We start from the raw sequence: 13,300 nt of genomic DNA, 5'->3' as shown, positions 1-13,300 counted from the left end.
ATGGAATTTGGAGATGTTGAAATGAGTGTTATATCCACTCCTTGCTATTAAAATCTAGAAGTGCCTAGTGCTAAGATGCCCTGGGGCTCTGGATTCTAGAAATCAGAGCTGAAATCTCATTCCTACAAAGTGTCATCTCTCAGATGTGGTATTCAACAAATGAGCATTCTATCTACTTCTCAGAGAATGCGATACAATTTAGGGTTGTTAGGACTGTCTCGGACCCAATGGGGGAGGGGAAAGGCATAGGAGAAAAGAAACCCTTTCTTTAAAGTACTGGATATAAGAACTGAAACCAGAGAGATAGACCTGCCTTCTTACTTGGGAGAGCAAAACTTGCTGTGTGTGTTGGTCAGCTTTTGGTGGATGTTCCATCCACTGACAAGTGATCATTTTGAGATGTCAAGTTGTGTATAGCTCATTGTGTCTTCAAAGCTCCAGCTTCTGCCTCGGTCTTGGTTGTTTCTTTATTATGGGTGACCTTTTGGAGACAGATGCCCTCTGCCATGGGGTGTGGGGGGGTCCTCAGCTGTAGATTGGAAGGGTGATGCATTCTTTGAAATTTTCTTGATTTAATTTTCTTTAAAAACTTAGATGGCATGTGAAAAATAGTTTAAAAGAAAAAGAAAACACATTTAGGTGACAAGGAAAATGGACAATATTCAGCTCTCACCAGGAAATGAAGTATCTTTTGCTGAGTGAGGGTTTATTGCAGACTGCGGGGTGTAGAGTTTATGAGTCTTCAGGGTTGGGCAGATGGGTTAGGCCAGTTTCATCATTTAGTGGCCAGTGGGCACTGAATTGCTTAAGCTCCCTGGACCCTAATTTTCTCATCTATGAAATGGAGATACTTGCCTAACCAAGCAGTTATGAGAATAAATTAAATATGCTTGTAAAAAGTTCAGTATATTGCTTGCATGGGGTAGATGTTCAATGAATGTTAGCTCCCCTCACCTTTAGAAAGTTCAAGTGTTAGGGGTGCCTGGGTGGCTCAGTTGGCGAAGCGTCAGACTCTTGATTTCAGCTCAGGTCATGATCTCAGAGTCGTGAGGAGACGGAGATTTTGTTTTCTCCAGCTTACATTGTTGTAAGAATTCAATATATAATACATATAACATAGAAAATATGTGTTAATTTGACTGGTTATGTTATCAGTAAGGCTTCCTGTCAATCGTAGACTATTAGATGTTAAGGTTTTGGAGAGTCAGAAGTATATGCAGACTTTTGAGTGCACACGGGTTTAGTGCCCCTAACCCTTGAGTTGTATAAGGGTCAACTGGATAAGTCCTCTGGTGAGGTGTGGGTGTGGCGTCCTTTGAAACTTACCTAGATGACTCCTGGGAAAAGTCATTGCTGTTCAAGATGAAGGTTGCATTTCCTGTTCCTCCTCCCTTCTTCCTCTTTTTTTTTTTTTTTTGAAGATACTTTTCATTTACTTTAGAAAGACAGAGAGAGCGTGCTTGTGAATGGGAGTTGAGGCAGAGGGAGAAGATGGGAATCCTCAAGCAGACTTCCTGCAAAATGAGGAGTTCAACAAACTCCAGGACCATGAGATCATGATCTGAGCCGAAACCAAGAGTGGGATGCTCAACCGACTGAGTCACCTGGGCACCCATTTTTCCTCTCTTTTATAAAAAGCAAAATATATGCTGGCAGAAACTAAACTTCCTAATCTGTTGTCAAAAGAACTTTCTGGAAAAGAGAATGTGCCCCCACTTTTCTTCCATGTTAAGAGAGATGACTCTGAGATGGAAAGCTGAGCATGAATCATCGCGTCCCTTTCTCCAAAGGCCTATATACAGGTGCTTTAATGGGTCTTAGTTCACACGGATAGGCATATATAGATTTAATTTTTGGCATAAGATTGGATTCATTCAGAAATCTCTTATCTCAAACTTAGACTGGGGCTCATTCTGTGGTCTACTCATTGATTCAACAAGAGAAAGGTACCTCAGTTTATTACAGAAATATCTATCTACCTATTTGTTACTTGTGAGAACAAACAGAAATGTTTATGGAGGTACACTAAATATTAATGTAATAAAAACATATATACTTAATGGTTGAAGTTGATTTTTCACTTAAGCATATATAACAGCCCAAGATCTACCTGGTTATTGTGTATATGACACAAAGAAAACTCAATTTCTCTTAAAAGATTCTGGAAGACTCACATACTGTGAATCTTCTCATCCATGATAGTCTGAATAAATAACTTCTTACCACACTTTAATTATCTTCAAACATTAAGACTTGTGTTCTTCCAAAAGACAAAGAGCAGTCAAAATGGTAGATTTGTGCCTTTTAAGAATGTTTAAACTAAGGATGAGCACCTCTTCCTCAGAGGGAGTGTTCTGTGCTTGGTTTCTGCAGTCAGACTGACACCCTGTCCTCAAAGTCTCTGAGCTCAGTTTCCTTTCTGTAGGATGACAACAGTACCTACCTTACAGGACTATTGTGCTATTTAAATTAAATAAGTTGTCCAAGGTGCTTAACTTGGTACATGTTCATAAAATACTAGCTAATTAAAAAAATTTTTTTTCAACTATACAAAGCTAAGTCATGAGTGAAGTTCATAGGGGCATGGTGTTCTTTATGGAGATAGGATTAAATTTATATTTCTTTGATTCTCTTGCCCATCCCAGTAATCAGTTGTGATCTAACTACAGAGATTGGAAACTGAACCTGTCACACTGCACGACTGCACATTTTTGTCAGGAGAATCCTTGTCTCTGGGCTACTTTATAAATGAGCTAGTACTACAGCAAGTAGTACTTGCTAGGGATTTTGTTTTGTTTTGTTTTTAATCTCTGTATCTAAACCTGATGGGATGAAATCTAATTCAGATTTACCTCATACTGATTTTCTAAGGACAGAATGTGTGATTTTATTATCTTGACAAAATGCTGATCTGTATGCTTTATAAGTCAAAATAATACATAATACATAATATAATACATGAGGAAACCCTTTGTAAAAAATAATTAAGCCATCTTTTATGAGAAATAGTAATTCCTGTCTTCCTCTTTAGGCCAGGGAAGGCCCTTATGATGTTCTGACGTGTGGAGGAAAGTAAATTCTTCCCTCGCTTCCTCCTGGGGTTTCTGAGGTGTAAATCTGGACACCAGAGGGAATTCAGCACTGACATCCTTGCTGCCAGGCTGCTTGAGATGTCAGGGAAGCACCACCTCTAGATAGCTATCTATTCCCATTAGGGCACCTCCTTCCCTTGACCTCCCCCAACTATCATTTTGTTCAGGGTTGGGCACTCTGTGTGGCTCTGAGGGGAGCTTCCCCTTCCCTCACTCACTTCTAGGGAGTGTTGGGTGGAATGAAATCTAGCCAGGGATAAGCTTAAACACAGGTCTCAAAATATTCCTTAGATCTCCTTTTTTTCTTTAATAAAAATAATTATGGTAGTAATTTGTACTTAAATTGATCATATAGATTTAAAACTTTATAAGTCCTGTTGGTGAGGGGGCCTGCATGTAACTCTCATGAGCTTGTTCATCTGACCTTGAACCTATCGATACAACAAATAATCACCCTCAGTTCTGTATGTGTGTAAATCCAGATTTGCATATACCAAAAAGCTGGCACATCTGTATTACAAAAGCTTAGTAAGAGACTTACATTTGTGTGTTGGGGTGGGGGACCCCCTTCCCTACTTGTCTTCTTTCTTCCAAAATCAGTCTGAAATGCAAGACAGCAGCCTTGCTTTTATGCCTGCCTGTTTATTTCTAGCTTATTAATGGCCACTTTAATTGGGTCTCTAATTTGTCAAGAGTGCAAATCGGTCAGATCTTCCTGTGATTTTTCTAAACCGTAAGAGATATAATTGGTGCCAGAGATTTGCGAGTGAGACCCAAAAGATAGGCATGATTGATTTGAACATTATTTGATGAACAACGGTGTGAGCAGGCTTTTTAATCTGATCTTTATTCCTATTTGGCCTTGCTTTATAATTTATGCTGATGTTAGCAATATACAGTGCAGAGGTACAATAAAGGGTCCACAGGGTATGTAGTGCTGTTTGGTCCTGGTGGTATTATGAATTCTAGTACATCCCCTCCTGCCCACATAACCTATGATATTTGAAAACAAATTTTCTAGTCCTGTCCTCCTGCACCTTCTTTGTTCTTTGGAAATGCATAGTTCAACCTTCAAGCAGGGTAAATTACTTGAATTCAAAGCCCTTAATGCCTTCTATTTTTTTTTAAAGGATGAGAGATGACTACGTCTTTTTAAGGTTTGCCTATCATTGAGCTTTTTGCAACGGGGAGAAAAAAAATCAATGCTTGTGTGTTGAGTTATTGAAGGTTTAGAGACCTGGGATGTAGGAATTCCATGTCCTTACTCAGATAAATGGGGAAATGACTAGAGTGTCTAAGAATGCCTCTTGGAGGAATTGGAACCCAGCAGGAGAATTAATCAAGCTTTGACGGGACCCCTGAGATGCCATGGGCACTGCCTGTGTGATAACTGAACACAGGCCTGTCTCTGGCCACCTCTATCCTGCAAGGGCGGTGCCTTGCTCACTCAAAACCAGACTTCCTTGGGGTAAGAGTTCGCTAGGGCTGGCGTAACAAAGTACCACAGATGGGGGTGGCTTGAACAACAAGAATATGTTGTCTCACAGTTCTGGAGGCCAGACGGCCAAAGTCAAGGTGTTATGTTCCGGGGGTTATGAGGGTCTGTTTGTGGCCCCTCCATTCTGCTTATAGATGGCCTTCTTCCCCCGTGGGTCCACATTGTCTTCCCTCCCGGTGTGTCTCTGTGTCTAAATTTCTCCTCCTCAGTGGGGAGTTGGCTTGTCTCTCTCCCTCTGCCCCACTGTTCATGCTCTCTCTCTCTTTCAAATCAGTCAATCAAATCTTAAAAAAAAAAAAAAAAAATGGGTTTCCTGGGTGGCTCAGTTGTTGAAACACTTGGCTCTTGATTTCTGCTCAGGTCATGATCCCAGAGTTGTGAAACTAAGCCCTATGTTGGGCTCCACGCTGAGTGTGGAGTCTGCTTGAGATCCTCTCCCTCCTTCTCCCTCTGCTCCTCCTCTACTCACATTCTCTCTCCTCCTTCAAAACAAACAAACAAACAAACAAAAAAACAAAAACAAAAACAAAAAACAACCAGAAAGAGAAAGAAAAAAGAGAAATTTTTTGAATTTTTGGAAGGTGTATAATGGATAAAGTGATACCAGATGTCTTGTTATTTTTATGAATAAGAGCACAGGTGTAGAACTAGCCAGGCAGTGTGATCTGAGGCAAATTTCTCAACTTCTTTGATCCTCACCTTTTGATTTTTGCTCTCTAAGAGGCAGATGTTTCCATAGTCCCTGGTTCATAGGGTTTTCATGAGAAATCAGTAAGGTAACACATAGAGAAGTCGCAGCAGGTGCCAGGCAAGTCGTTTTCAGTAAGTGTTAGCTGCTTCTGTACTGTTGTTCAGGCTGGACCCAGATGCAGGGTGTGGGGAGATGTGTATTTTGTGAGCTGTGGTGAATCAGGGCATCAGCCCGAAGCAGCAAGGCCAGCAGCCCTGACTGTGTATTTGTCAGTGGTCCACGGTTAAAAGCAAGTGGTGGTGGCTTTTCAAAATTCCTTCCCCACCCCCCAAAAAACCTTTGACCTGTGTTGCTAAGGATGTGTTTGGCCTCTCAGATAGTTGCCATAGAAACTGTCTGAATTCAGTCCTTGTGCCTCAGAGAAACCCCAACAAATAACAAATTCCTAGCAGATGGTTGTATCAACCATTTCAGGGAGTTCAGATAAAATGTCACTCCATTATCTAGAAACGTGCTCCAGTCCTTTTCCAAGTGGTGCTGGGGACGAAATCCACCAAGTGTGTGTGGCTTGGTCGTTTTAGGTGGTTTCAGTTGTAAGCTGTGCTTTCCCTCCAGCAATACTAGGATCCAGGATGTGACACCCATTAGTGGGATGATGTCCATGCAAAGAGGAAATAGAGGCAAGGCCTGTCTAAGAGGCTAAAATTCCCTTCAGGCATAATCCCCGCATTAGTGTGGTTTGCCCATATGCCTGGAGATGAAGGCTTTGCCTCACTGCTTCACTGGGCCATGAGGACATTGCCGTGAAGGCTGCTTCTTGGGTTGTCTCATTGTCAGGGCCACCGACAGCCAGGGACTGTGGAGGAGACATTCCGTAGGACAATGTTCAAAGTTCTGGCGAAGCACATGGGGGTGGCAGAATGAATTTTTATTTAACAAACACTGTTCAAAACAGGAACTCATTGAACCCCATAAATCTCACAGGGAGGCACCCTGATCATCCCTGCTTAAGGGTGAGCAGATACAAGTCCGTGAGGGAGCCGGCTGGTCGAACTCCGGGGTCCGTGCTCCCAACAGTGGTACTGTGCTGTAGAATGGTCTGCACATGAATCAAGGAAGCCTAGGTATGGAGGTGGAAAAAGCAATCACCACCATTTCCCCCTGGAAACCTCTCTGTGAGGGATGAGACTAACTGTAAATGACCAAATAAAGGAGAAGTGCATGGCTATGTTCACTTTCCTGATTCCTTAAAACATCCCAGATGGTGGCCTGAGCATCTGACTAAAATAAGGCATTCGTTTTATTTGTATGTGTTTTTCTATCGTTCAGTGTATATGTCTTTGGGAGATTAAAAGCACTGAAAAATCAGTTCCAGAAGAGATGACATGTATCAACCAGTTCTTAACCTGTTTACTGCACAGAAATCTGCCAGCGTATTTAAAAGAGAAGCGACCCTTTTCATCGACAATAAAAATCTGTGACTTTGCATCAAAACAAATCTTTAAATCTCAAATTAGTTTCCTTGAACATTTTATGTTTATTCTGGAAGCTCTTAAAGATTGGGTAAATCCATAGGCTATCTCTCTTAGATAATTAAAATGTTTTAGAATTTAACAAACATCTGTTGAGGGCTTAATATACGCAAGGCATCGCATGACAAGCTGTGAGAGGGTCAAAAAACTTTTTAAAATAAGGCCTCTGCCTTGAAGGATTTTGCTTTCTAGCACAGGTGATAACACAGATACATAAATAAATGTTTTATAAAAATGCTGGTATGAGGGGCTTCGAGAGTAAGACCCTTGTGGCTGGAAATCAGCAAAGATTTCATGAAGGAAGTTTTGGTTTCTAACTCCTTGAAGGCAGACTCTGTATGCCTTATTTGGTTATCCCACGGCTTAGCACAGAGAAGCTTTTTATAATAATTCAATGCTTTTGAAATCAACGAACAAGTTGTTGGACCCAGGAGGTAAGGTATGACAAGTAGTACGCATAGAAGTGAGGAGGGACAAGCTCAGTCCAACTTCCTGATGCAAATATTGATGGTGCATCCCTTCCAGCTGGCCCTGTGCTGGGTGGGGTAGGCAGCAAGTGTCAAAGCAGGGAGACCGGAAGGCTCAGGGTGCAGAGTCCATCTGGGTAGACTGTGTTACTGAGCGCGGGGAGGGAGTGGGAGAGAAGACTGGAAGACTAAGTTGGGGACCAGTATTTGAAAGCTCTTGAATGCCGAGGAGCTTGAGAAGAATGAGCCCCAAATGTGCCATGAGTGTCTCTATTCCTACTTCTCTTAGAAGCTAATCACGTGCATTTTGCAAGGTCAAAACAAAACAAAACAAAACAAAAACAAGTTAGACTGAATAATTTCTTCATTTACATATTTCGTATTGCAGTATGCTAGAGCCTGGCATTGTTATTTATTTCCATGTGTCTCCCTACCACATCAGCCGTCGAAAGCAGTAGAAAAATGTCTTGTTTGTGTTGAAGATAATGAGCCAATTCTAAAATGATATTTGAACACAACAACCAAATTAATTCTGTTGCAAAAGCTAATTTCTAAACATTCACAGAATTTATGAATTTGACTGTCCTTAAGGATTTTAACCCTAGCTCTTCCTTAAAATATTTAGAGAACCTTGGGAAAGGATGCTTCATGGACTTAGCAGGTAGAAACAATATATACATTTTACATATCTGTTTCTTTGTGCCTACATCCATATCTCTGCAGCTCCCACACTATGTACAGTAGCATAGAAAGAGTTCAAAGAGGTTTGGGTCTTTGGGATCTGACAGGTCTGGCTGGAAGCAAGACAACCGTCCCTGCCTACTTATGTACTGGGTGAATCACTTAACCTTGAACCTCCATGTCCTTCTGTATAAAATAAGTATAACATTTCCTAACTCATTGTTTCTGTGAGAAACTGACACATTTATTATTGAGCAATTGGTATGTATTTTCTGTTTGAGGAAACTGAGGCACGGGGAAATTAAGTGGTATAACCATGGCAGCACAGCTAGTGAAAGGCAGAGCTGGGTTTCTGGTCCAGGCTTTCTGACTCAGAATCCACTGACCATATACTATTTGCAAAGGCCCCTCCCCATGTCTACCTCATAGCTGATACTTAATAAATGCTTTATTTCTATCTTTATCTCCCAGGGCATTTGTGGCATTTGTGCGGCTAAAACAGGATGAACTTTTTCAAGTACAAATATAAGCTATCCAAATGCAAAGAATTAAAAAAATTTCAAGGGCTACATTTTTAGGGTGGTTTGAACTTCAGTAACCATTTACCACTTTTTCATGCTGATTATATCAATAAGTTAAAGGAGGGCATATTTTGCATGGGGCACTGGGTGTTATACACAGACAATGAATCTTGGAATACTACGTCAAAAGCTAATGATGTATAGTGACTAATAAAACATAATAAAAACTTCAATGTAGAAAAATGTAAAAAAAAAGAAAGAAAAAGATGAAACAGGATTGTCCTTAATCCCTAGAGATAATGAAGTGATTGGAATTTTAGTGAAATGAGTGCATTTCTCATTTTGTCAATTTTTGGTATTGTTTTGGCAGTCCAGTACCATGACAGGCAACAACCTTGCTTTATAGGCCATGTAGAAAATTTATGTCAGAGCTTAAAATCAGTTAGTCATGAGGTATCTCAGGGTGAAAGTTGTAATTTCTAAAAACTGTGAAGCCTCAAGAAAGAAAAAAATAATACCGAGCAGAAAAGAATAAGGACAGAATTTGGATTCTTATTTGGTTATTTGGTTGTTTTTGGAGTAATACAAAGTATGCTTTTTCCTTAGGGGTATTGCCTAGTTAACAACAATGTTTAGAAGACCAAAGTCTGGCTGGTGAGGTCTTTGAATGAAGGACTCTGAACATTCTTGGGTTCTTTCTGCTTGAGGAATCTCATGTATTTGCAGCTTTGCATCAGAACCTCTAAAATGTTAGTATGTAGTTATTCTGGCATTTGCCAAAACATATCTTTCTCATGTGTATAATAAAAGTAAAGACTTTACTTCTTTTCTATCATTTAAGACCTGTAAATGGAGAAGATTATAATAAAGTGAAGCAGTTAAAGAAATGGAATTACCATGAGCTTCCTTTGAGACTTGTGGGTTCCTGTGCATAAGGTATTGTGAAGCTTCTGGAAGACTGGGTTATTCCCTAAAAAGAAGAAGCTGTCTTATAACTGGATATTGTCCAGTGATCCTTTCTGGCTGGAAAGATGTGATTTTAACAGACTGGTAACTAATTGCTTTTAATCTCTGGTTTATTCACAGGAGTTTCAGTACAGAAAACCACAATGATGCAAGCCCAACTGAATTGCTTGTGTCTCCTTATGCTTTATTTGGTAAGATGTTCGTTATTTAGTTACTAGAGTATTTTCTGATGTTTTCTATCTCATATCAGGGAAACAATAATTATTATGACTTAAAAAAAGTCTGTCAAAATTAAATTGTATACAAAGGACCCGTAGTTTGTCCTAATGTGGTATTTACAGTGAAATGGCTACAAGTCATATATCTATCCTTCAACCAGGGAGGTACTTCTTCTCAGCTCTTAAAAGCCAGTACCATTTAGTGGGCCAGGTTTAAAACAAATCTAAATCATACTTAGACCTTCATGTACAGCTGAGAGAACTAGAAAGAAAAGTATACTGAAGCATAAATTAGTATTTGTAAAAGTGTATTTGTATATATAGTCTGTGTATGTATGTGTATATTAGTTTATTTCCCTTAATCTTGGCTTTTTTTTTTTTTTTACTTTGACCATGAAAAAGTACCACTGAAATATTAAGAAAAGCATTTTCTCTATTTCCAACCCTGTTCTGCTCTGTGCTTTTCTTCCCATATATGGTTTGGAGTTTTCTGGTCAGAGTTGTCTTTAGCCGTTTGTGGAGCCAACTCTCTCAATGACAGGCTTCTACAGGTTAGAGCTGGATGGAACCTAGAGAGACCCAGCCCTCAATCTTGGGTAGATAGTGAGGTGCCAACTTTGTTTTATTCATGAGGCTCACAAAGATCATATACTTGCCCAACAATCCATTGTGTTATGAAGCAAGCTTATGGGGAAGGATTTGGTTCTCTTAGAAGGAAGTTACTAGATCCTCACATCTCAAATCATGGCTCCTTTCTTCTGGGACCCCAAAATAACATTGAATTCTGAGTTCCTGAGAGCCCTCTAGAGCCCTCGCTGTTTAGAATATTTATAGAATGAAATAGAGCCAATCTCATAAACCTAGCAGAGCCTTCCTCCTGGGGGTGGGGCAGGGAGCTACAGTTCACATTTTATGAACAATGTGCCTCTGCACAGACCTGGGGCTCAAAGCTTGTCACTAGGACTGTATAAGAACTAGGTCAAACATCCCCTCTTGACTTCTCTCCCTTCTCATCCCTCAAATGTCCTTACCTATCTGTATTATCACAGCGTAGTAGTGAAGTCAGTCCTGGGTACAAAACAGGCACTGCCACTTCTCATGATAGGAGCTTGGGTGAGTAACTTAAGCTCTGAACCTCAGTTTTCTGCCCTGTGAAATGAATCTAATAAGAGTACTTGCCTTATTGGTTGTTGTGGCAATTAAATGAGACAATGCATTTATAAAGCCCTTGGATCAGTAGCAGGCACAGTCTAAGCACTGGAAAAATATTGACTATTATTATTATTGGCTGTTACTATTATTACTATAGCATTTTACCTTTATTTTTTTTTTTAAAGTAGACTTCACACCCAGCATGGAGCCCAATGGGGACTTGAACTCATGACTTTGAAATCAAGATCTGAGCGGAGATCAAAAGTTAAACACTTAACTGACTGAGTCACCCAAGTCCCCTGTACTGCAGCATTTTAAATAGTCAGTGTCTATACTCATATGGACTTTGACTTCCATGAGGAGGACTATCTTTTCATCATGTTTTGTAGCCTCATTACATAGCACCATGCCAGGGGTAGGGTAGAAATTCAATACATAATTATGGACTTATATTAGGAAACAATGAGATCTAGGAGAAGATTCTGTCACAATAATTTGATATTAGTGGGCTTATCTTGTCGGAGAATGGGACATGCATGTTTTTTTTTTTCCTGAATGAAAGATGGGATGTGATTTTTCCTTTTCTCCAATCTCAACGCAGTGGGACTTCTACCTAGAGAAAGAAATAGTGTCCAAAGCCCCGCTGGCAGCAAGAGCCTTTCCCCGGACATAGCCATGTGCGCATATGTGTCTGGTGGTGGGAAGTGTGGGGGGGGGTGTGCTAGCTGTGGGGTGGGCTCATAGGGGCATTAGGATGGAGTCATTTCTCTCTCCTGCCTCCATTCATCCCTGCTTCCAAGCCCTCTCATATGAAGACCGGAAGTCTAGTTGGAGCTTTCCTTCAGCATAAGGCTTTATTCAGCAGAGATAGCGATGTAAAATGCTTGCCAGTCTTTTATCCCATACTCCCAGTGTCTCTCCTGTTCTTTTCTGAGCACTGGTTTCCACAGGGGTGAGAAACACTGCATGAATATATTGCAAGGGCACAAAAGAGAAAGCGAGTGAGTGATCCGGGCTTGGGAAAGGGTGCTGAATAGGGAGGCAGAGAAATCCAGGAGAAGCCACCTACTTTAGAGTTTTGCCTGGGACTATACTTTTTCTAGAAGGAAGAAGAGTTTGGTGGCATAAATACTTTCTAATCCCTGCAGAGAAGTCTTGCTGGAGAGTGTGATGAGGATGGCTACCAGGCAGGCAGCTCTGGCAGCCGCGTGTGTCCTTTGCCAGCCAGGAAGGCAGGGTAACAGTGAGGCTCAGAGTTGGGGCTTGGTGGTTTAGCAGAGCTGGTTTCATCCCACATTATCTGTCTCTGCTGTGGGACTTCTCTGGAGATACTCAGAATCGGAAGAAATGATATGTGTGTGTGTGGCGGGGGTGGGGGGGTGTCTAGCCGCATAACTGTTGCACAGGAACCATGAAGAAGTGTCCGTTCCGTTCCCTTGCCTTCTTCCTTCGATCTCTTTGTGCAAGATGGTGGGCATTATCCTTCCAACTCTTGCACAGACCCTCTTTTTCTTTCACAAGCTCCCCCCACACCGTCCTTCCCAGTTCTGGCAGTATGACTTGATGACTCATGACACACGCAGGCGCAGTTTGAAATCTTTATAGCTCAGATAGCCACGTTAATGACAAGAAGGGAGATTTGCTGCCCTGTTACAAGAACTCAACTTTGAACCTTGCCACTGAGAGAGACTGACTAATGCGAGTTCCGTCCGGATGCCCTTGCGGACTGGTGTGAACTGCTGAATGACTGGCCCTTGCTGACGTGAGCTGAAAGCTGACGAAGGCAGTTTGCTGTTAACTAGTGGCCTCACAGGAAGGGCCATCCTTGTCCTGTACCAACCGTGGCAGTGCCTGGACATCTGTCCCCAGCTCTTGTGTTCCGCCCTCCAGAGGTGTGGAAAAGAAGTACAGGGGAGAAAGAGACCCCAGAGCACGATAGTCCCTAAAAGGAGTTATGAGCTAGAAGTCTATAAAATTATTTTGTCAGTTAGGAATGCTTTTGGTATAGGCAACAGGAAGTTCAGCTTTGGAGCAGCTCTAGTAAGGAGAGTTCATTTTCCTCAGATAACAAGAAGCCTCAAGTGGGCAGCCCAAGGTGGGTTCTGCATTTCTGTGATATTACCAGGGACTTGAGCTTCTTTCTCGTGGCTCCCCCAATATTTGAGCTGGTTTGTCCCCTCATGGTTTCATGAGGACCACCACAGCCATAAACATGAGGTCCGTTGTCTGAGCAAGAGCAACAGGGAAGGGGGTGGCAAATTCAGCCACATCTGTCCTTCTTCATTGGGAAAATAAAAACTTGACCAACCCTCCCCACCCCCCGCCCCATAGCAGCTGTCACCTTTTGTTTCATGAACCAAAACTGGGTCATTTGGCTGCCCTGATAGCTGCAGGGGAGTCTGGAAAAGAGACCTCTTGGCTTTTCAAGGGAGGGGAACAAGCATCAGGTATTGGTGCCGAGTCCCTCATTCTAGAGGGTGTT

At 41.5% G+C, this 13,300-nt stretch overlaps 1 protein-coding gene across 4 annotated transcripts in view; it reads left to right on the top strand.

The window, feature by feature from the left end:
- Positions 1–13,300, top strand: part of CDH17 (cadherin 17) — a 110,991-nt gene that overhangs the window by 47,034 nt on the left and 50,657 nt on the right. For all 4 annotated transcript variants that reach the window (XM_059394861.1, XM_059394862.1, XM_059394864.1 and 1 more), the window contains exon 2: positions 9,569–9,639. In XM_059394861.1, coding sequence (XP_059250844.1) covers positions 9,569–9,639 — 71 coding nt within the window. The remainder of the gene's footprint in view (positions 1–9,568; positions 9,640–13,300) is intronic.

The sequence above is a fragment of the Mustela nigripes genome, chromosome 3 (genome assembly GCF_022355385.1).
Source record: "Mustela nigripes isolate SB6536 chromosome 3, MUSNIG.SB6536, whole genome shotgun sequence".
Taxonomy (NCBI): domain Eukaryota; kingdom Metazoa; phylum Chordata; class Mammalia; order Carnivora; family Mustelidae; genus Mustela; species Mustela nigripes.
The sequence above is the reverse complement of the archived record's forward strand: the minus strand, read 5'-3'. Positions and strand labels throughout refer to the sequence as shown.